The sequence below is a fragment of the Sceloporus occidentalis genome, unplaced genomic scaffold (genome assembly GCF_023333645.1).
Source record: "Sceloporus occidentalis isolate IW3139 unplaced genomic scaffold, rSceOcc1.0.p SCAF_7, whole genome shotgun sequence".
NCBI lineage: Eukaryota > Metazoa > Chordata > Lepidosauria > Squamata > Phrynosomatidae > Sceloporus > Sceloporus occidentalis.
In genome coordinates this window covers 10,851,131-10,874,981 of record NW_028316987.1, presented here as the reverse complement: position 1 = coordinate 10,874,981, position 23,851 = coordinate 10,851,131, and the positions used below count along the sequence as shown (strand labels likewise).

Genomic DNA, 23,851 nt, shown 5'->3' with positions numbered 1-23,851 from the left:
ACACCTGGTATTTGTTGGCAGTATCCATCCAAGTACTAACCAGAGCTGACTCAGCTTAGCTTCCAAGATCAGATATGATCTGATGCCTTTAGCATGTTAGGTTCTAAGGACACCTTAGGGTTTATGTAAGTCAGAAATGACTTGAATGCACAGAATAACAAAATAATGAATTGACTCATATGGAAGCCTCCAGGAGTGGGAGTTCATGTTTTAAATAGATAGCAGGGATTCCCTGTACTGTGTAACATTTTAAAATACCTATTCCTCAAAACCAGAAGTGAATTTCTGCCCCCATCCAGTTTGTTTTCCTTTTGAGGCATTTTTGGCAGTCCATGTGGCCCTCCAAGTGGTCTCAGGAACATAAAATTGGCCACACGCAGTTGCCCACTGATGCTCTAGTGGGTGTTTAAAAATGGGGCTAGTATACAGTCCAGCAGCCATATGTTCCCACTTCAAATCTATATGACTGTTGTTAGCACTGCATACAGATCACACTGTATTAAAACGCTTCAGAGAGCCCATAAGACTAGTTATAGTTTACTTTCCTGCCTGCTTCTTCAGAATGGTGGACTACCCAGAGCTGAAACCACACCAGAGCACAGGAAAGCTGTATATTTTATGTGTACTCTGTTGTTGTTGTTGTTGTGTGCTTTCAAGTCATTTCCAACATGTGGCAACCCGAAGGCACACCTGTCACAGGGGTTTCCTAACAAGATTTGTTCAGAGGATGTTTGCCCTTCCCTTCTTCAGAGGCTAAGAGAGTGTGACTTGCTCAAGGGCACCCAGTGGGTGTCCATGACCATGTGGTGATTTGAACCCTGGTCTGCAGAGACGTAACTCAAACCACTACAATTGCAGTATTATCACAAGCTTTTAGACTTGACTTGTGGCACCCTAGCCAAAAAGATTTGGCTGCCACTGGGTTCACTGAGAAAATACTGTAAATGAAGCACTTTGAACACTTGGCATATTGGATGGGAAGGCAAGACATTATATTAATTAAGCTCAGCACTGCCTTTCAGATAAGTGAGTTTGGCTAGATGGCCTTGATCTTCTGGAGAGGTCCTCACATCTTGCATCAGGCACATTTTGCTTCTGGCTCACTGTCTTCTACTGATAAACTTTTGAAAGGGGGAAAGCCACATCCGTAAGTGCACTGGAGCAAAACCATTTGGCTAAGTTCTGCATGGCTGAGTAGTTGCTTTTTCAAACATTACAGCATTCACTGAGACATGCATGCAGAAAAAGCAGGAAGCTTGTAGTAGTAGAAACTTCTTAAGGGTTTAGCAGCTAGCTAACTCAGTCCAGGTTCAGTCTTTTGGTTTGAGTGCAAGGAGAGAAGTGTTAGGAGAGGCACTACAAGACCAAAGACAGAGCAGTAACTCTTTTGCCTTTCAGAAGCTATGTGCACATTTTTGTCCCACCACCAGAAGTATGAGAAACTTAGTTTTAAAATATGCAAGTATCAAACATGTCTTGCACTATATCAAGAGTGTGTATTGCAGTGTATTGTGTGTACGTTACTGTCTTCAGTGTAAGGCCAGAATTGCAGCCTCTACTCTTGTGCTAAATGGAAGGGACATGAAGCTATGTGGAGTAAACGTAGATCCATATAACCCAGCCACCAGAAACCTCACTTACACCTTTCTCTTGTTTTGGGTTTCCAAAAGCCAGACTAAAGGTAAGAGCAGCAGATCTGCGTACTTGAAGTACAGACCCTCCCTTCACCATATAATAAGTAGGGGATGGAGCAGTTTATTTTAAAGAACAGAAGCTGAACCGTGAGAGACTTAGGCCGGTTACAGACCGGCACTTTAGTGCGTGACGAGCACGCACTAGGGTTACAAAAGGGCGGTGCTTCCGCACCGCCCTAACCCTAGTGCATGCTTGTCACGCACTAAACGGCGGCGGCCCTTCCATACGGCCGCCGCCGTGAGGATGTCACGGCCGCGCCGCCTCTAGACGGGGCGGCGCGGACGTGACGTCCTTGCTCCGTGCCAGGGCGCTTAGTACGCCCTGAACACGGAGCAGGAAGGAGCTCCGTTTCGGAGCTCCTTCCTGGTTTAGTCCGCTGGGCGCAGCCTTCAGACGGCTGCGCCCAGTGGACTAAAAGAGAAAGGGGCCAAGCGGCCCCTTTCTCTTCTCCCCGCCGCCGCAGGGTGTCCTTGGGGCTTGAAGCCCCAGGGACACCCCTTTTCAGGCTGCGGGGAAGCGGCGTTTTGCTGCTTCCCTGCAGCCTGAAAAGCGGCGGATCGGGGCCTCAGCGGCTGCCGTTCTGGCCGCTGAGGCCCCGATACTCCGGGGAAAGGGGCGGGTCCAGACCACCCCAAATGGGCGGTCTATAACCCGCCAGAGTGTAGATAAAAGGAAGTACTGCTTCAAATAGCACATAGTTAAACTGTGGGACTCAATGCCATAAGATGTAGTGATAGCTGCCAACTTGGGCAGCTTTTAAAAGAGTATTGGATAAATTAATGGAAGTTACAGCCATCACAGGCAACTAGTCAGTGTGGCTATATATCACCTCCACTATCAGAGGCAGTATTCTTCTAGATATCAGTTGCTGGGGAACATAAGACAGGAGTCTACATCATGCCAGTTGAGCAACCATTTGGCCACTGTGCGGACAGAATACTGGACAAGGTAGGGCTTTGGTCTAATCCAACAATACCCTTTTCTTATGCTCTTAAGTGCAGAAACCTCCCCTTTTCCTCAGCTTTCTTCTTTGTAGATTTTTCCTCCTATGCACTTATCTCCTCTTTGGAGTGGCAATTGAAGGGAGGTTGACTGAGGGAGCAAGACTTTGGAGAGCAGGAAAAGAGCTGCATGGATTTGAGCTCAAATCAGACCCCTGCCCCACTGTTATTTCTTTTGTGTTACTCTGACCTATCAGAGCTTAAACATTGAATCGCATCTACTTTGGCCTTCAGCCTTCAACAGACAGTGGTTGCACATTGCTTCAAACCTCTGTCCACAATGAGGGCTGCAAACCTACACAATTCTTTTAAATTGGCTTTTTAACTGAAGCTGTATCTGCACTGCAGAGATAATGCAGTTTAACACTGCTTTTAACTGCCATGGCTCAATGCAACGGAATTCTGGGAAGTGTCACAACAAACTACAGTTCCCAGAATCCCATCACATTGAGTCATGGCAATTAAAGCGGTGTCAGACTGCATTATCTCTGCAGTGTGAATGCAGCGTGAGTGAACCAAACATATACAAGGTTCTCTAGCTGCGAAATCCGGGGAGATATTAATCCACACTTGGCAATTCCTCTCATCAGAATTTCCTAGACTCCCAAGGGCTGAGGGAGGAGGAAGCTTTTTGAAGATGTCTGCACAGCTTATTGAATACCACACCCTCCTCCTTCCCCCAATTTGGCATGTGGATAAATCACGCTGGAGCTAGGCCAATAAACCCTTCTTCTGATATTTCAGCTGTTCCTGGCAAGGCCCTAAGTGGTGCATTCCTAGCTTGGTCTATTGTCGCCGTCTTAGCTTCCTATATTTTTAAGTCAGCCACAAGTGTAGCAAGAAATTTGGAAACCACACAAGCAGTGTTTATGGCGTGTTCTAGTGACCACAGTGAGCCTTGGAGAGTGGCTGGGCTGGAGCGGAAGAGCAACAACCTTGACTTCTTTCTCCTTGTGACAAATATCCCTTCCCCCTTTTTTGCCTTCGAATAATCTTTGCCCCCAAATGTTCCAAATTCTACTAAGACACCCCTCCCCCCCATACACACAGTTTTTGCAGTCATTGAGATCAGCCTGAAAAACAGTCATTGTGTGCAAATTTGGGGCAGTTTAGCAGTTAGCTTTTAATCTGCTTTTACAAGCAACAATAATATGTTTGTTTTGAAAAAGGTCTTTGCCCAGCCCAGCCCTGAGGACTACGGAGCATTTGGGATTAAAACCAAACCAAAATAAAGAAAATTAAGACTGCCTTCATTGGCATCACATATGAGAGCAAGAGTGTTCCAAAACGGATGCCTTCCCAGCTTGACGCCTCCAGATGTTTCATTTTATGTTCCCATCACACCTGGCAGTGCTGGGGGAAAGAAGCTATAGTTAATGTGTTGTAGCCAGTGTGGTATCATGGATTAAGTGTTGGACTAGGATTCCAGAAAACCAGATTCAGATCCCATTCAGCCAGGAAAGCTCAATGCGTGACCTTGGACAAGTCACACATTCTCAGAATAAGAAATTAGAAGTAAACTTTCTTTCTATAAATCTTGCCAATGGTAAGGTCACCATAAACCAGAGTCTACTCGAAGGAACACAACAACAACAAAACCCAAATAATCTGGAGGGGGAAAGCTAGCAGCAGCAGCAGCTAAAATTGAGAGTTTAAGTTGTGGCCAGCAACATCTGGAGGGCCACAGGTATTCCACGCCTGTCCTGTAGGGAAAGTAAGGAAGATTAGCACCCCATCTCCAGTTCAGCCTCACAAGTATTCAGAACACATCACTAAATGTGCCTGTGTAGCCAGCCTTTGGCATTCATCTCCCTGCCTGTCTAGATAAACAAGTTTTCTAAGGAGTTCTTGTTGCTTCCAAACCTGTAACTTTAATCATTAGAATTTGTAATTTATTCTGGGTCTTGGGGATGGTGGTGTAGTGTACCTTCAAGCCATTTCCAACTTACGGTGACCTTGAGGCACAGGGTTTTCTTGGAAACTATTCTTCAGTGGGTTTACATGGTCAAGCAGGGATTCAAACGCTAAAAGATTGGGTCTTATCTGTCGATATATTGACATATATTTGAGTATATTGATATATATTGCGTGTTTGGATATTTGGCATGTGTGTTATTGCCAAAAATTCAGTATTAAGACAGGTCTAGTATGTCAGTTTTCAAAGAGATAGCTGTATTGGTCTGACTCAGTATAAAAAGGAAAGAAAAAAGTTGTGTTGTGGCACCTTTTGAGCTAGCTGATATACAGGCTGTGCACTACCACTGTGCTTGTGACTGAAGTGACATGCTTATATATTCTAAGGATCCCTGGGAAGGCGTGTAGTGCATATTTGGACTCCAGCTCCCATCAGCCCCAGCTAGCTTGACCAATTGTGAGAGGTGCTGGCATTGTCAGTACAACAGCATCTGAAGGGCCAGTGGTTTACAGCCCCTGAAGTGTCAGGCAATGAGCTAAATTGGTATAGCCTAATGCCTAAGTGTTGGACATTAGGAAGTTGCTAGTTTGAATTTCACCCCTTCTGTAAAGTTACTTTGAGGCCTTAGGCAAGCTGATCGTATCTCAGCTTCATGCCCCTATCTGGCAGGGGTTTGACAAGTATGAAAACAAGATAAATGCAAGGAAAGAGCTTTGAGCCCTTGAAAGCACTGGAGAAATGCGAAGTAATTATCATTGATAAACCTGTTCCCTGTCCTTAGTGACCCCAGGTTTGGAAAATCAAACTACCTCTTATCAGGTATAATACCACCCCATTTACTTAGGTATTTACTTATTTAATTTATATCCTGCCTTTCTCACAAGATCAGATCCAAGGTGGCATATAACCTTTTAAAAACACAATACAACTAAAAAGCTTTCATCACAAAAGTTAAAACAGAATTTAATCAAACTTCTATTTAAAAACACAAGTCTCAACTGTGGGTTAAAAGCAGTTTTTTAAAAACACATAATAAAATAGAAACTGCAACCTCCATTAAAAGCTCTGTCTGACATCACATATTAAAAACAAGGTTTATCACCATTGACCAGTCTTTGGACACACTATGGTGTGGTCCTGAAAATTAGCTTTTTTTTTTAAGGATAGCTCCCCTGCCCCACAAAGTTTAATCTCAAACCAAGTAGCTTTAGAAATTGGTGTCATCATCACCATTGTCATATCTTCTCTTGGAGAAAAGGAAACAACTGTGGCTCCATTAGTGATAGGATCTCTGGGAACAGCTGAAAATGGACTGGAGACAGAAATTTGTAATGAATCATTCTTACTGTACTTTTGGCAGCTGAAATAGCACAGAAGTACTGATGTATTTTATTACTGATTGTCACTATGGAAGTAAACTATTCTTTGGCAAGTTTTATGAATGAATTATAATGGTGGTTTTTGTTTGCTCCAAAGACTTGTAGGTTGTGTATATGGGTCTTCCTGCCCTTCCCCTCTATACTGCTATTGCTATTTTTATTTTTATCTTCACAGTAACCCTGTGAGGTAGATTAGGAAAGGGAATAATGACAGGCTCAAGGTTGGCCAGTCCATGCGCTTCACGGCTGAGTGAAAATTCAAGATCTTTGGTCCTAGACTCCTTGCACACTGTATAGTTATAGCACCATTAACTACCATGGCTCTGTCCTGTGGAATCCTGAGAATTTGCAGAATTCTCAGCCAAAGAAGTCTAGTGCCTCCCCAAACTACAAACCCCAGTATTCCATTGGATGCTGCCATAGCAGTTAAAGTGGAATCAGAGCACTATAATTGTGAAAAGGCCCCTAGCTAAGCACTCTCACCACTGTGACATGCTTGCTCTTGTTAGGTAACCTGTGCTTGCACCCCATTGTTTTCTCAGTGCTGGTGTTTCCAAGCACCTCTGTCAACACTCTGCCTGCCTTCCCCCTAGTTATAAACTTTATTTTAGGGCCTAGTTAGCAGCCCGTCCAAAACATGGAGGTGCATTTAGCTGCATCTCACTCATTCCAGCCCGTTGGTGACCCCCTCAGAGAGAGCTTCTGGCCCGTGTCCCTGCATAACCTCAGTTCCCAGTCATGTTGTTTGCAGACCTTTCCAGGAGGGTCTAATCCTCATGGGGAGGTCATTTGAGGACACAGCTGGGCCTCCCCCCTTCTCTCCTCCTACCCCCCACCCCCACCCCAATTCTTTTCCCTTCTGGGCAGGCCAGCAGGACTTCGCTGTTTTCCACGTTTCCTTTGATGATGTTACAGTCTTGGCAACAGGCCAGGGAGCTGCAGGTTTCCTTACAGCATGTTTTGCATGCGGCCGGCAGGGTTGTGTGTGGCCATGAAGGCAGGAGGGAAGAGGGTGAGTGAAGGAGAGACAGAGATAGAGAAGTCTGTGCTGCTACAGAGTGAGCTGCATCGGTTGGTGTTTGGGGGGGGCATAGAGGAGGGGCCCAAGTCTCACATAACAGCTTAATCACTTCCTTTTAAACCCTGTACTGAGCAGAAGAAACGAGAGACTTCAGACCATGGCAAGAGCGTGCCAAGGGGAAACCGAGGCAGGATTCCTACCTGCTACTACGTACACCCATTTGAACCTGTTGATTCAATGACCCTACTTCCTTCTGGCTTTGAGTATCTACCTGTTTGTCTCAGAACTTGGAAATGTCATCTTTTTGGATGGGAACTCCCCAAATTTCCCCAACAAAGGAGCATAAATCCTGGAACAGGGGTGGGGTGGGTGGGTGGGAAAGAGCTTAAAATTCTCCCACTAAGTAAGTAAGGTGCTGAGCCCCTCCTAAAATGATCTTGCGAAACTGGACTACCAAGACTGCTATGTAATTGGGACTTCTCAGGATTGGAAGCCAACTAAATGATTGAGCATTAAGGAAATATTAAGACAGCTAGAGCCAGTGTAGTGCAGTGACTGAGCCTTTGATTACGACTCTGGAAATCAGGGTTTGATTCCCTGCTCAGGTGAACCCACGGGGTGACTTTGTGCGAATCACGCTCTCAGCCCCAGAAAACCCTGTGATAGGGTCTCAAAGTCAGAAGTGACTTGAAGGCACACAACAACAACAACAAATTATCGCTGATCCCTTCCAGGAATACTATAGGCTGCCTGCAGTCTGTCCTATGTACTCTTATGTGGAAGTAAGCTACACTGAACACATGGAGGGCACTCCTAAGTACATGTTGTGCTTGTAAGAGCCGCCATGTTTATTTTATTATTTATTTCATTTCTATGCCGCCTTTCTCCCAGGAAGGGACCCAAGGCAGCTTAACAAGATAAAATCATCTCAAGAACTTCACAGTAAAAATTTAAAAACAATTATTTAAGAATGTTTTATTGATAATGGATTGGGAAAGTGAGTGGTCCTCCCCATGCAAGTACCTGCAAGTAGGCAAAAATTGAAAACAACCTGTTTGTGCCGGTATTGAGGCCCTATTCCACACTTTAAAAACAGTCCAGGATCCTTGCCAGATGCAGGGATTTTACCCATCTTAACCTCTTTTGTTACATTTTCTGTTTCTCCTGTTATCCCTCCTGGACACAAACACACCCCAAAAAATCTGATCTGGTTTTGGAAGCCAAACAGGGTTGCACTTGGTTAATACTGAGATGTGAGAACCACAGCGATCTCCAGGTGGAGCTAAGAAAGGTTCTTCCCTGAATCACTGTGGAACCATTGCTGCTATTCAGAGTTGACATTGCTGGGCTACATGGACCTCTATAAAGCAGCTTCTTACTGACTTGGAAACTAGAGACCCAGACCTTGTGGGAGATGTGGTTTGATTACACATAAATAGGCTATGTTTCAAAGAAGTAGCCATGTTGGTCTCTTGTAGCATAAAAGAGGAAGAAAGGGGAAAGAGAAAACAAAAAAGTAACAGTACCTTTAAGATTAACTGGTTTTTATTTTTGCATGAGCTTTTGTAGATATAAACCAGCTAGACCAGTTACTCCCAAACTGTGCTCCTCCAAATGTTTTGGACTTCAGCTCCCAGAATTCCTTACTGTTGACCAAGTTGGCTGAGGCTTCTGAGAGTTGAAGTACAAAACATTTGGAAGCCAAAATTTGGGAATCCCTGCGCTAGACTCTACTTATGCTCAGCAGCTGTCATTACACTTCCTTGTAAAGGCTGCAACTGCTGGCATTGTAATTTAGTGTTGAAGCAAAGCAATATAGAGCAACTTAGTTTTTGAATCAGGACTAACACGTTCAATTCCTGGCTCTGGATGGGTGTCTAGAATGTGATACAGTGTGTCCTTGGTATCTGCTGGGGTTTGGTTACAGGATCCCTGGGGATGCCAAAATCCATGGATGCTCATGTCACATTAAATACAATGGCGTAATAAAATGGTGTCCCTTACATACAATGGCAAAATAAGGGTTTGCTTTTGAAATTTATATATTTTAAAAAGTTTTCCAGCCGTGAATACTTGAAACCATGGACAAAAAAAATCAGTGGATATGGAGAGCTGAGTGTACAGTGGTCCTTCCACATTCACTGAGGTTAGGGATGAAGGACCCCCGTGAATATGGAAAAAAACACAAATAAAAAATACTATTTTTGTACCTGAAAAAACACACCTCTAGGAATTTCCAGTCCCTCCAGGAGTTTATCACATGAAGGAGATTGGGAGTTTATCCCATGAATATCCCAGAAAAATCGTGTAATTACACGCAACAATTTCACACGACATCACACAAAACCTGCCATTAAAATGGTCACAAAGAAGCATTAATGCACATCATTTTACTTTTGGGATTTCAGCAACAGTGCATTTCCGGTATCACTTTACTTGCGCAATTGCGTGTGATAATCATTTGTGCAATTACTCGCCATTTTTGCTTTATCTGCGGGATTCTTTAAATGCACTTTAATCTCTTTAATGCTGAAATTAGCTCCAGTGTGATAAATTCCTATGGCCAAAATCTGCCAGAAGGTGGTCATAGAATCAGGCAGAAGGGACCTACAAATGCCTATAAGTGTTTTCTCTAGGCCTCCAGCACAGCTTCTGGCAGAGTTGCACTGGAGGACCTAGAAATTCCTAGAGAGAATGTATTAATCAAAACCGTAAATATACAAAGCTGCAAAAGTTGAAAGCGGCAAATGTGGCGGGCCAGCTGTAGTTCTTACTTGAACTCAATCTCTTTTGCACTCTCTTAGGCTGATACAATGTGCCAGGGCCATTCCATGTTTGCATGGGTTGGTTCCATTACAGGCAAAGCAATCATGTTTGCTACCTAGCACTGGAAGAAAACTTTAAAAAGGGGGGAAATGGTTTGAGATACAAACCGGTTGGGGCCACTTAAAACCAGTCCGGCAGCTTTTATTCTCTACCCCCACCCACCCTCCTCCTTCCAGCCCATTTCCTTCTAGTCTTAGGTGTGTGCGTGTCTGTATGTGTCCTTTCAGACTGTCAGTCTGGGGAAAGCAGAACAGGAGCTACAGCACAGCCTGGTGTCAGAGGTCCTCCTGCTGCTGGGAGATATGGGCCTAGCCGTGCATTTTCCTTGTAGCACAGGAGCATACAGATTGCGCAGTTCTCTTCTGGAATTTGTTACCAACAAGGTGCGGCAACAGCCATTGGCAAAGATCCCCCTCCCCGTGTTTGAAGAAGGATTACACAAGTTCAAGGAGGTTAGCTCTCTCTGTGTGTCTTTTAACCAGGATCAGTGAAGCAAACCTCCACATTCCAAAGCAGTTTAGCTCTGAATGACCAGATACCGATGACACATGGAATGGTTGCTGTCACTGTCATACTTTATTGATGAACTTCCCAAGGTAATCTGGTCTGGCTGTTGTTTGAACAGTGAAGGTAGACAGACTTTCAGCCTGTTCTGACAAGCTGGTTTTTATGTTAGCCTCAAGCAAGCAAACCAAGAGACATGCTTCCACTATGTACTAAGGAGTTAATCACATGGGAGGCTAAGTGACTAAATCCCATGCAAAAATGGGATTTAAATTAAGGAAAAATCCCGCAAAAGCGGGATTGTTTTCACACTCATGAGGGGCATTAAGCATTATGGTGGCGCAGTGGTTAAATGCCTGTATTGCAGCCATTCACTCAAAACCACAAGGTTGCGAGTTCAAGACCAGCAAAAGGGCCCAAGCTCGACTCAGGCTTGCATCCTTCTGAGGTCGCTAAAATGAGTACCCAGACTGTTGGGGGCAAATTAGCTTACTTGCTAATTAGCTTACTTGCTGTTCACCGCTATGATCTTTGGAATAGCGGTATATAAATAAAACAAATTATTATTATTATTATTATTATTATTATTAACACAAAAATAAACTGCACAGAAAGTGGACAAAATCTGACATTTTTTACTTTTAGGAGAATCCCAAAAGTAAAAAGCAACCGATTTTATCCACTTTCTGTGCAGTTTATTTTCACATTAATGCTCTATGCCCACGATGTCTTATGAAAATGATCCCGCTTTTTCCAGATTTTTTTCACTTTGTGTACATGTTAATATGTGATGTTATGTAAAAATGATCCCGCTTTTGCAAGATTTCCCTGTTTTAAATCCTGTTTCTGCATGGGAAAGCCCCATGTGATAAACTCCTAAGAGAATATCCCCTCCTCTAGCAAAATATATATTTTTTCCTTCCAAAGTAGGGGGGGGGGAATCTTCCTTCACACACCCTATGCCTTGTTAAATTTCACCACACAATAAGAATCCATAGCATATTTGTAAGTGCCTTAATAATTGCAGCAGAGCATAAACTGTTAGTTATTAATAGCAATTCATTACACACACTAGGGCTCACATGGTTGATAACCAGATTTTCATTTTGGCAATTAAACTTGGCTGTTGTGTTAATGTGGTTGGATTTAAGGCCCAAATCATCATTTGGTTGAAGAAAATTGCCATTTGACAAATGAGTTGGGTGGTGAAATTTTTGAACAAGCTAGAGACAGACACCAAAGCAATGTGTGCTTGCTGTTAAACACACACACACACACACACACACACACACACACACACACACACACACACACACAGAGTTTAAGTAATAACTTATTACATTACATATTGCTTTCCTCCTGCTTTTAATTTTTTTTAAAATCCATCTGAAATTCAATTTTGCTCTCTACAAGTAACATGAAAAAGCAAAAAGTAATTACTAGGAAGGATTTACCTATCAATAGTTGTTTGAGGAAGGAGAACTGTTGTGCCCCATAAATTGTCCCATGTATTTGTCAACTGTCCCAGTTTGGCAGAGATGGTCCTGATTAATCTACTGTTGCCCCACTTTTTCAGCTGCTTTTAAATGTCCCAGTTTCTCTCTTCTTCACCCACTTCAGCTTACTTCAATTGCTGCAAACAGTTCGAAGTATAAAAATAGTTTCATTTAACTCAGGAAGGTGAAGGGGAGAGGAGGAAGTGGAATTTTGGCTCAGGAAAAACCAAATTGCTATAGCCTCTTCTAGCCTGTATGTTCTTGTTCATTAATAACTTTTGTTATCTTGGCTACACAGTGATGTTTCTTGGCTGCTCATGTCCCGGTTTTCATCTATAAAATGTTGGGAGAGATGCAGGTAGCTGTATTTATAGTTGTAATGTTAAAGTTTTAGATCTCAGGAATCTGTAACAACAACCCTGTAAAGTAGATTCTTGTTCCTGCTATCCTCCTCTTTTTTCATCTGTATGTGTTTATGAGCCCTCAAGTTGCCTGTCAACTTATGGTGACCCCATGAATTTCACAGTGTTTTCTTAGGTAAGGAATACTCAGAGGTGGATTTGTCAGTTCTTTCCTCTGCAATATAACCTACAGCACCTGGTATTTGTTGATAGTCTCCTATCCAAGTGCTAACCAGGGCAGACCCTGCTTAACTCCCAAGATCAGACAGGATGTAGTGCCTTTACAGTATTTAGGCTCAAAAATGACTTGCGGGCTCAAACATGACTTACTCGTCCACCTGTACATTGTGGAAAAGGGGCTTATGGATGAAAGAGAGTGGCTTGGCCAAAGGGCCCATGGTGAGCTGTATGACGCAGGTGATATTTGAACCTGAGACTACCTTGTTTACAGTGTGCACCCTTAGCCACAACTTGATGATAGCTCTTAAAGGTTTTCTGTTCTGGCAGGCTTTTGGCAAAAGAATAAGGTGTTTAATAGGTGTGTGTGCGTTGTTGTTACTACCATTGATCTGCTTCACTTTTATTTTAATAAGCTGTTTACTTATACTGTCTTTTAATTTGTACTTTTTTAAAAATCATGTTGTGAGCTATCTCTGGTCCCAGTGCTAGGAAGGATATTAGTCAGATAAATAAATGTGGGTCAGAGTTAGCAGTCAAGAAGTGTGGTGCACAGAATCTAATGCTACATATTGCAGTTCTTGGTATTTATTCTTCAGAAACAGTTAACAGACCATGAATTTATGGACACTGGGCAGGGATGTGGAACTAGTGCAAGATGGCTAATATTATTTATTAAATTCCTATGGTGTATCTAGTTGCAGTTGTTGGCATTAATTACTGAGCATTAGTGAGGGAAAGGCATTTTGTGCATGCACAAAGGCACTGTTTGGAAGACTTTAGTGCCCTTTGCATCTGCTTCTTCCTTTCCAATGACTGCTACTCTTTGCCCTACAATACAGCAGTGCCAAAACTTCCCCCTTTTCCTTTGCCTCCATCATTACTCTAATCATTGGTTGATTATCTGCATTTGAGGTCCAGGATAAGTTAAGCAAAGTAAACAGGTGTATGCTGAAATGTACTCCATTTATGTAATTCATCCTGTATGATGGTTTGGGTTTGAGGTATAAAAATCAGGAGTATATGTGTGTAGTAGGGAGAATGACATGGAATTTCTACAACTCCAGAGGTCATCCCATAGGATTGTGGTAAGATTCAATGAAATATAGATCATTTTTCACTTTTTCCTGTTGTGAAATCCAAAGTTTGGAAAATTTACTTTTTGGCACTACAACTCCTAGAAGCCAATGGTCATGGTATTCTGAGAACTGTGGTCAAAAATAGGAACAATACTCAGCATTGCTACAATTGCAGAGCAAGAAAGGATAATGATGAAAACATGAATATTATGAAAACTGATTTTCCTCTTCTTTTCTTCTTTGTAGGGTTTCATCCGTGTGTTTCCGCCTGAGAATGCTCGCTGTTTGCCAATCCTGAAACAGGCACAATGGGGCTCACCTCCTAACTCGGTTTAATAGCCCCCTCCAAAATCTCAAACCCCAATCCACATCTGTCGTGGCGACCGCGGAGTGGTCTGGGGGCGGAGCCCACCTCGGTCTCTCTTTATTGGGTCTGGATGGAATTGCGGTGAATGGAACAGAAGCCCAGCACGGTGGAGTGCCTGTCGGAGCCAGAGGACACCCGGTAAGGGCATCCAGCAGATGGGAACCATTTGTGCATTACAGATTTTTAGAACACAATCAAGAGTTGTGTCATCCTTTTGCTAGGACCAACCAAAATTCAACAAAAATGTGCAAACTTTTGAGTTCACACAGAACTCTTCATCAGTACCACTGCCACCTTAGCCTGATTAAACATTCCAAGGAACTTAAAAACCTGTACACTTTTATTGTATTTGGGTCGGGCCTATCAGAGGTACTGTATTATCCAACTATGGGTTTTAGTTTTATTCCTAGACCTTTATGGCTACTGTTGCTTTTTATTTACTATAAATTCCGAAATTCCTTTTTTGCTTACCCAAACTGGATTATTTCACAGCTGTTGCAAGAGCTGCATTTAGATCAAGGTTTTATTCTAAAAATGCCATTAGTCAGGTCCCAGTCCCTGCTATGGGGACATCCCTGTCTGGACCAATGTGACAAGTAAAGTGGGACCTTTAGTAAAACACCCCTCCCTGTTTACAAACCCCTCAATTCCATACGATGCACATACAGGCAGTTAAAATAGAATTATAGTGCTATAACTTTATAATGGAGAAGGGCCTGCCATGTATCTCTACCAATACATACCATGTATTTCTGCCGGATCCATTGTGTGTTCGGATTGCTTTACTACTCCCATGATTAGATGCATCAGAATACTTTGGTCACACAGAAGTGAAGGGGTGTGGTAGTAGACCGTTCTTTCACTTAAATACCATAAAAAGTAAATGTCATTTTGAGATAGATAGATAGATATTAAGTATGATTCCAGGTGTGTATGTACTCTCTCCCCCTTGAATTTAAAATGTTGCTCAAGAACTTGAAGTTTGGGTAAGTCTCCATGACATGTTCTCTTGCACCCCTATTGACAGCTTGATGACTGCTTTTCTGGAAAGTGGTTTGTTGTTTATTTGTATTGGTTTCCTCCCAGTAGATCGGGAGAAACACTTCTCACAGGGGACTCTGTGTTGGTGTCTTGTGAACATGCATTTTCCTTTGATGTCAGACCAACAAATAATGTACCAAGTGTTTGTAGTAACCCTGTGAGTGGGAGCTAACATGTGGCTGTGGCTGTCAAAGAGCCCTTCTGGGTGTGTGAACAGAGATGTGAGTCAAGGTGCAAAGATGTGTGAAGGAGGGACAGGATCCAAACCAAAAGGACAGGATCCAAATGGGTTTATATAATACCATGTTCTACATTAATGGGATTGGTCGATCTCACTGCTAGATTTGAATGAACAATGAATGGCAGCCCTACTCATCTGTTATTCATGAATAAATTACTATCAACCAAAGTGTTGTTAGATAAGGAACAATCAGCATGACAAGACTCCCATAAAATCTCTTCCTTGTCCTCTGCTTTCTCTGCCTGTCTTGTCTTTCTTGATGCTGCTGACTGAACTGCTCTGATGCCACAGTACATTTGTAGGGTCTGGAGGAATGTCATAACACCTGAATGACTGCTATGGGTTTAGTTGCACTGGTGTCATGGAGGCCAACCTGCTGAGCTTTTATTGGAGCACAATAAAAATCTCAATCTTTAGGTCATATCAAACTAGTATATCTCTGTGTGACATTGGGGCAAAGCAAACAGCATAGAAGGCCCATGCTGGGAGCATGCCACCATCATTTGTCACAGGACCGCAGCAGCCACATGCGCCCGGCCTCGATCCGAGTCACCAACACTTCTTTTTGGGTCTTTTACCACTTCTTTTTGGGCCAGTTTTTTGGAAAATAACATTTGGTCACATTCAGGGTGTGTGTCATCTGAACACCATGCCCCCAATGCAGCCTGACAGTGACCTTTTTGAGCTGTCTGTTTGAGGCCAATGAGTTTTTGAGTAATATGTTGATAAAGACCAGGGGAAATGCATTTTAAAAGGGCGTTATCACACATGGCTTTTAAACCGTGATTCCCATGCGAAAGAAGCAGCATCACTGATGCTGATCACACAGTGCCACTTCTCTCCCATAGCTGCCTCATCCCTGACCCATCTCTTTTCATTCACAGGGGAAACCCATGAATGAATTACCAATTGCGCATTGCTGCAGGTGCAAAAAGTCATTCCCAGGGCATTCACACAATAGGCAGTCATGTGGTGCCCACTTCCTTTCCCCTTTCCCTCTTTTTTAAAAAAATCCCCCTGGTTTTCAAGTAATTTTGGAGCACTAAAGCCTCAAAATTTTTTTAAAAATGTTTTAAAAGGCTTAAATCGAGGCTGAAGATTTCCGTAAATGCTCAAAAAAGTTGAAAAAAACAAACCCAACCTTAAAGGCATGCTGGGTAAGACATAAGGAAGGCAGGGAAGGGTTAATGAAAAGGACAAGAAGGAAATGCGATGCTGTCAGCAACCTCAGTCACGCAAATGGAAGTGGTGTGGTGGTGGCGGTGGCTGCTCCAAAGCTGGCATTTTGCCATTTTCTTCTGGCTTGCAGAGTTGCAGCATAAAGGGGACAGGTGTGATGATGCTCTAAGGCTGCATCCACATGGCAGCAATAATCCACCTTGGCACCACTTCAACTGCCATGGCTTCATATCGAATTCTGGGAACTGTAGTTTGATGTGGCACCAGAGCACTCTGACAAAGAAAGCTGAATGTCTCACAAATCTACGGTTTCAAGAATTCAGTAGCATTGAGCCAGGGCAGTTAAAGTGGTCTTAACCTGAATTATTTTTGCAGTGTGAATGCAGCCTAAGTCAAGCCAGTTTGTCTCTCTCACCCCTATTGTCAGATCCAATTGGCAGGGACTCTTTGGGGTACAAGGTTGCCATCTTCCCCAACTGTTTTACCGCAGGATCCCTTTAACATAGACCAGAAACTGAGGCCAATTGTATGCAATAAAGGACTCTGCTATTAAACTAAACCGCTTCCCAGAGCTTTTCACCCTGCTTTACAGTACAGTGGCCCTTGGTATCCACTGAAGTTTGGCTCTAAAACTCCTTGTGGATACCAAAATCCATGAATGCTCAAGTGCCATTAAATACAATGGCATAGTGAAATGGTGTCCCTTATATAAAATAGTAAAATCAAGGTTTGCTGTTTGGAAAATTTTCAAGCCATGGATGGTTGAATCCGTGGATAAAAAAAAATATGTGGATTTGGAGGGATAACTGTATTTGAGTGAAAACACTCAGGTGATGTTTGTTACCATGCATATGACCCGTGATTTAGAGTTCAATATTTGCTATGGACATCTCACTTGGAGTGTGTCTTGTTTTCTCCCACTTTATTTTAGCATATATTCAGACATGCTTGTGCAATGCCGACTAAATGCTTGATAGTCAGAAGTGAGTTTATTTCCTCCAAAGAGGTGATATAAATAATTCTGCCTAATGCTTTCGGTATACTGGTGGCTTCACATGTAAGAGCCACTATTTGTTGCATCCTGAGAGAGATGAGCCTCCTGGCTAGGGACTGAGCCTGCCCAAACCCTACGATCTTTGGGAGAGGCACATCTCTCATTCCCACCACCTTCACAAGTACATTTAGGGAGCATGCAGGAGAGGATCTTCTCTATGGTTGCTCCTACGCTCTGGAGCCCTGTTTCTTTGAAGACTAAGATCCAAAACACACTGCAGAAATAATCCATCTTGAGACCACTTTAACTGCCCTGGCTCACTGCTAGGGAATCCTGAGAATTGTAGTTTTTTGTGGCATCAGAGCTCTCTGACAAAGAAGGCTAATGTCTCACAAAACTACAGTTCCCATAATTCCCTAGTATTGAGCCAGGGCAGTTAAAGTGTTCTCAAACTGGATTATTTCTGCAGTGTTTTGGACCCCTAGCAGTTGCTCCCTCTTTGCTTTGTTTCCACCATCAAGTGAAGATTTCTACCCTATTAGGTGTGGAAACTGATTGTTTTATAAAATGGATTTTCAATTTTATTGCTATAGTGTTTTTAATCTATGCTTTTACATTAAGGAACATATGATATGGTTTTAATTCTGTAGACAGTTTAATATTATTTTTAATGTTAACTTTCTACCTGTATGTAATTCCAGGTGTATCTCTTTTGATTCTGCAAGTTGCCTTGAGTCCCAGTTTTGGGGGAAAGGCAAGATATAATAAATCAACTGAATGGATGGATGAATTGATTGAGCAAGGGTACATGAACTATTGGCCATGCTGTCTAGGAGATTCAAGAAGCTGTAGTCTGAAAAAAGTAACTTTTCCCAGCTTTGCCATGGACATCCTTTGTACGTAAAATCCTCATGCTCTGATTAATAATTGGTTTATTCTGAATGGATATTGATGTGCTTCTCACCATTAATTAGATGATCACACTGCCAGTGAATTAGTATATCTTCCATTTTGTTATGCTCTTGGACAGAGACGTGTAACATTAGCCACTCACTGGTAGCTAGGAGGGATTGCCTCTAGGATGATCACACAGGGAAACCTCATCAAAGTGTTTTTATTTCAGACCATAAATGAGTTAATATTGTTATTACTGAGCATAGTAGGGTGTTGTATAAAAGGCTGTGGATTAGTAATTTTTGTAGCCTTGCATGTCTGGGTATGTACCATATTTTCTATCTTGGCAAGGGAACCAACATGATAGTAGTTTAAAGGACAACAGAAAAGAAATTTGCATGTATTCATGCAGTACTTATGTGTGGAATCCATGTGCGAATTCACAGGCAAACTCAGAGGCTGTAGTAATATTGTGAGCTGATGGAGATGCTGACTTGCAGCCTGTTTCTTGGCACAATTTGCAAGTGATGCAGCTCCAACTCATATGGCAGAGACTGGCATTCAGAGATCTAGAAGCTGCCAGTTTACATTGCTGCATCCTTCAGCCTTTTCTTTTTCCCAGAAGAAAGAAAGAAAGAAAGAAAGAAAGAAAGAAAGAATCTGGCATCGAGCTTAAAATTCAACAAGAACCTTGGGAATGACAGGAAGGGCATAACTCAGGAAAGCATTAGTGATAAGTTTTGAAAGGTGCAGAAACAAGAGGAGTGCTCAAGAAGGGTCAGGTGGTAGGTGTTAAGTAGCCCCTGCTCCTGGCTGTCCTAGTCACTTAGTCCCAATGTCTTGCATTAAAACATAAGGGATCCTGGTTCAGTTGTTATGGGTGTTTAATCTACTTTGTAAGTTGGTTGTTGAGAGAATGAAGGGTATAAATGAAGCAGTTTAAGACTATAGAGTAATATAAATTGAGTCTCCCTTATCCAGAGTTCTGAAATCCGAAATGCAGTAGTCCAAAATCCTAAACTTTCTTCATGGCTGGCTGAGAGAGTGACATCTTTGCTTTCTGATGGTTCAGTCTACACAGACTTTGGCCTGTTACAGACTGCCAAAATAAAGCTGCTTCGGGTCTCTTTGGAGGTATGCTATTTAAATGATGCATGCATCCCAAGAATCCGGAAGCCGCACCAAAAGCTGCACTCTGGTGCTTAGGAATGGAGTGTGGCTTTGGTGCGACCTCTGGACTCTTTGGACCCATGCATCATTTAAATAGCATACCTCCAAAGAGACCCAAAGCAGCTTTATTTTGGCAGTCTGTAACAGGCCATGGTTCTGTGCACAAAATTATTTTTAAAATTACATATAAAATTACCTTCAGGCCATATGTATGTACAAAACATAAATGAATTTAATGTTTAGTCTTGAGTCCAATCTCCAAAATATCTCATTATGTATATGCAAATATTTTTTAAAAATACAAAATCCATAACACTTCTGGTCCCAAGTATTTTGGATAAAGAGACTCAGCCTGTAGTACAATGAAATACACAGGTTTGTACTAAACTCTGTGTTTAGTTGGAGCATACCAGTGGTCATGGATTTGCAGAAAAATGTTAATGCTTATAGCTTCAATAATTTTACATACATTATCTTGGTATTCTTAACAGCCCTGTGAGCTAGGTTGAATTTACTGTCTTCATTTTGTTGCAGATTAGGAGACGGGTGAGGCAAGGATTGTGAACAGATTTCCCTTAGGCAGGGGCAGGCTGCTTGCTGCTTGCTCGCCTGTTTTTGCAGCCTCTGCCAACAAATTTACCAACACCTCAGTGGCTGTCTTGGTTGAGGGATTCTGGGAATTGTAGACCTAAAATGTCATCTATTCAAGTTTGCACCTCAGTGTTCGAACCACTGTACTGTATTTATTTTCAGTGATACAAATGAAATTAATTTGCATAATTTGAAATACAGAGCTTGAGTATTCCTTGGCATAGAACCTTGAGTGAGCGAGTGAGTGAGTGTATATGTGTCTGTGTATGAGAGAGAGAGAGATTGATGGATTAACGCTTGGTCCTTGGTGTACCATTCATTTGCCTGCCAGAACAGCTGTGATTCTGTCTCTTTTTCCACTGCTATTGCTGCAAGAGTGCCAGTCCGAGGAAGGGTTCGTCTCCAATGTGTGCCAGGCTGCAAGCTGGGTCTATTTACCCCTCTGTCTGTGGCATCCGGAAGGGCCAAGGGGAGGTGGGGTGTGGGTCAGGATAATGGGCCCATTATCTGATACTGGCATGGACAGGGCCCTCTTGGGCCCCACAACACAGCAGGTGTCTTTTGCCCAATGAGGCAGCTTGCCCGTCAGCCGTCTGTGCTGCTGCCTGTATTTGCCCAGATTTTTCCTGGTGCAAAACACTGGCAGCCAGGACAGCCAAGTGGTGGGGGTGGCATGGAAGACCAAATTACTATAGGAATGCTTCTCCTTTCGCCATACTAAGGTTTGCAGATTGCTTCTTTCTTTGCTGCACTTGTGATTTTTTTTGGTAAACCTTTCCCATTGCATTCACCATCACAGTAAAGTAAGGCTCTCACCATCCTCTGTTGTACAAATGGCCAAGGAAATTATGTGTTTAGCAGAAGCCACTGAGGGAATCAGTGGCAGATTTGAGTCCTTCATCCCACCACGTCTCTCTGAATGTAGGGTGTTTCTAGACAAGGCTGTTATCATGCAGACAATCTTGTCTTCTACTAGTAACCTATGTTCTCCCACTGCCGCTTCTCAGTTTTCGTTCCATCAAAATAAGTTGGGGGGGGGGGCGGCAATGAAAAGCTAGCTAGAATCTATTGACTTGCAGAGTTAGGAGGTCTTGTTTGAAAGGTGCTCTTAGTCCAATTCTCTCCTGATTTTCATAATGGGGTTTTAGACCAGGTATAAAGAAGAGGCAGTGATGTGGTATGAAGGAACATCCATGTTCCTTGGCATAGGAGTGCACCTCCCACCCCCCACCCCCGGCAAGCTATGCTTTCTGAACCCAGTGACACCACTGCCTCTTCTCATCCCAAAACAGAGCATCCCTCTGATGGACTAAATTGACTGTTCCCGCCTCCTTTGTCTCTGTTCTTAATAAGAATGTAGCTACTGCCTTTTGTATCTCAGACTTCACATATTTTGCTCCTTGCCATTCTGGGAGGGTGGCACTAGGTTTGCCAAGATTGCAAAGGGAGGGAGTGTTCCAACACCGTCTTGACTATATGGAGAAGACAGGCCAAGGCAAGAAAATAGACTGAAAAAGGCTCAGTGGCAACATGAGCCAAAACCATCAAGAAGGGGTGTTCCTAAGGTTATTAAGGATAGGCCAAGAAGACAGGTAGAGGAGAATACAGTCTTTCACATAACCTTGTTCTTATTAGTATGCAGCCTTGTAGGTCATAACCAGAAGGATTAGATTGTGGCTGATAACAGAACAGATACCCCAATCCTCATCATTTCCTGCCCCCAATTTATGGGGTATGGAAGATTAGTTAAGAAAGAAGCTGGCAAGACCACAGTTCAAATGTTACCTCCATATGAACTCACCAGCACCTTTAACCAAACCATTTTGCTATCATCCTCAGCTTCCCATCAGCAGTGTGGAGATACTAATTCTGGTCCTACCTCAAAGGATGGTTGTAAGATTGCCACGTTAATTCCTGTGAAGTGTTAAGTATTTTGGAGCTAGCTCACTGCTGTTATTGTCACTATTACTTTTAAAATTAATTATTTCTCTGCTCTTAAAAGTAGAGGTGGTGTGTACGTGGTAGTAAATTGAAAATACCTTTAAGAGGTACATGCCAGGAAAGACCAAAGTAGAGGGCATGTGCAAGCTGAACTCATTGCTGTGAGCAGCTTCTGCACTTCATTCACTTTCATTTTTCTTAGCTTCAGAAATTGGCTGCAGCTGGCTGTTGGTGAGGAAGTGAGTTTTTGGTAGTGTGACACTTTTGCCTCTTTGCTCTTATCAAATTTGATTTATGTCACAGGATGTCTCTCACACAGAGAGAAAAGTATGTATGGATACAGTTTTTATCCATACACATCCATGATGGTCCAGCTGTGGTATGCAAACTACATGGATGCGTAGAATATAGGGATATGGAGAATACTGGCAAATTTTTGGTCAAAATGGCCAGTCATCATGATTTGTTGTTGTTGTCAAAAGTGTGCAGAAAATCTTGATAGCTTATCTAGCAGAGATAAAACTTTTGAAGCTATTTATTCTTGCAGGTAAGTATGAAATATGTAAATATTTATATTGTGGAGATTTACACGCTGGATACAGCTAACCTCACATTCCATATATTGTATTTGGAGCCCCAGAAACCCAGGTGCCCATTTTGATCACCTGTGCAAGATGACGTTTGAATCTAATGTTGTTAGCAGGCTTGGCCGCCTTCCCTCAGCAAGGAGAGATGCCTCATCCTGCTAATGTTTGGGTTGTAAATTCCCTTATCCTTCCCTTCACCTCCCACACTTTTGGCAAACGTATATGGCTTGTGATAAGCACACCTGGCCACAGGATGGCAGGCTTGTTCCATAACGTATGCTCTATAAGGTAGTTACCTAGACAGAACCACCAAGAGATGACTTGAGGAGAAAGGGCAGATGGTGGCAAAGGGGACCAACTGGGCCTGGGCAGAAGTGAAGCACCCTCAGCACTGAGCCAGCAGCAGTGACTGTGAGAGGGTTTTTAGATGGGCAGATAGCTAAGCCTTATCGCCAGCAGTGGTGGAATTGCAAGACAAAGACCTATGAGCATGTGGCATCAGTGTTACTATAAATCTCATAACAGCATCAGTGGGCAGAACAAATACAGTCATCCCTCCAACTCTGCGGATTTGACTTTTGCAGATCTGATTATTTGCGGATTTAATTAATATGTTCGCTCTAGGGATCTCTAGGTCCTCCTGAGCAACTCTGCCAGACATTGATAATAGAGTTGCTCTGAAGGACCTAGAGATTACTAGAGAAAACATTTCTCTAGAAATCTGTAGGTCCTCCATCATGATTGTCTACAGTCACCTTCTGGCAGATGTTGACTGTAAAGTTGCACTGAAGGACCTAGAGATCCCATTTGTTTTTTAAATGTTTTTTAATGAAAAAATGCAATGTTATCACTCTAGAAATTGAAGGTCACTTTGTTATATTAGGAATATAAAATATATTGGCTGGTATCCTTTTGGTTAGTCCCAACTGAAATAGACCCACTCAGTTAATTGATGAATGGTTAGTCAAGACATAGATAAATACATTTGATTCTGTGGATCTACTCTATTTAGGCATAACAACAGGATTTAAGCCATGAGACATAACTTGATCTGGCATAAAATTATCATGTATATTAAAAGTGCAGTTTATTTAGATAATAATTATGAATAAAAATACAAATAATACAAATCATAATAATTACACAATAACTGCAACTTGAGTTAACTTTGTAAAATAATACATATATTTGGATGGATAGATAGATAGATAGATAGATAGATAGATAGATAGATAGGGAACTACAAAGTCCTTGACTGTAAGGACTTCCTGAACTACAAGAACCTTCTTTTGTTTTGCCGCTTTATAACAAGAGACGAAATCATCAATATTAATACACTAAGAAGATTATTT

General features: G+C 42.5%; 1 protein-coding gene across 1 annotated transcript in view; it reads left to right on the top strand.

The window, feature by feature from the left end:
* LOC149309168 (thyroid hormone receptor alpha) overlaps positions 1-23,851 on the top strand; it is a 158,445-nt gene that overhangs the window by 73,821 nt on the left and 60,773 nt on the right. Inside the window, exon 2 of the mRNA XM_089531886.1 lies at positions 13,741-13,999. Coding sequence (XP_089388012.1) covers positions 13,947-13,999 — 53 coding nt within the window. The 5' untranslated portion in view covers positions 13,741-13,946. The remainder of the gene's footprint in view (positions 1-13,740; positions 14,000-23,851) is intronic.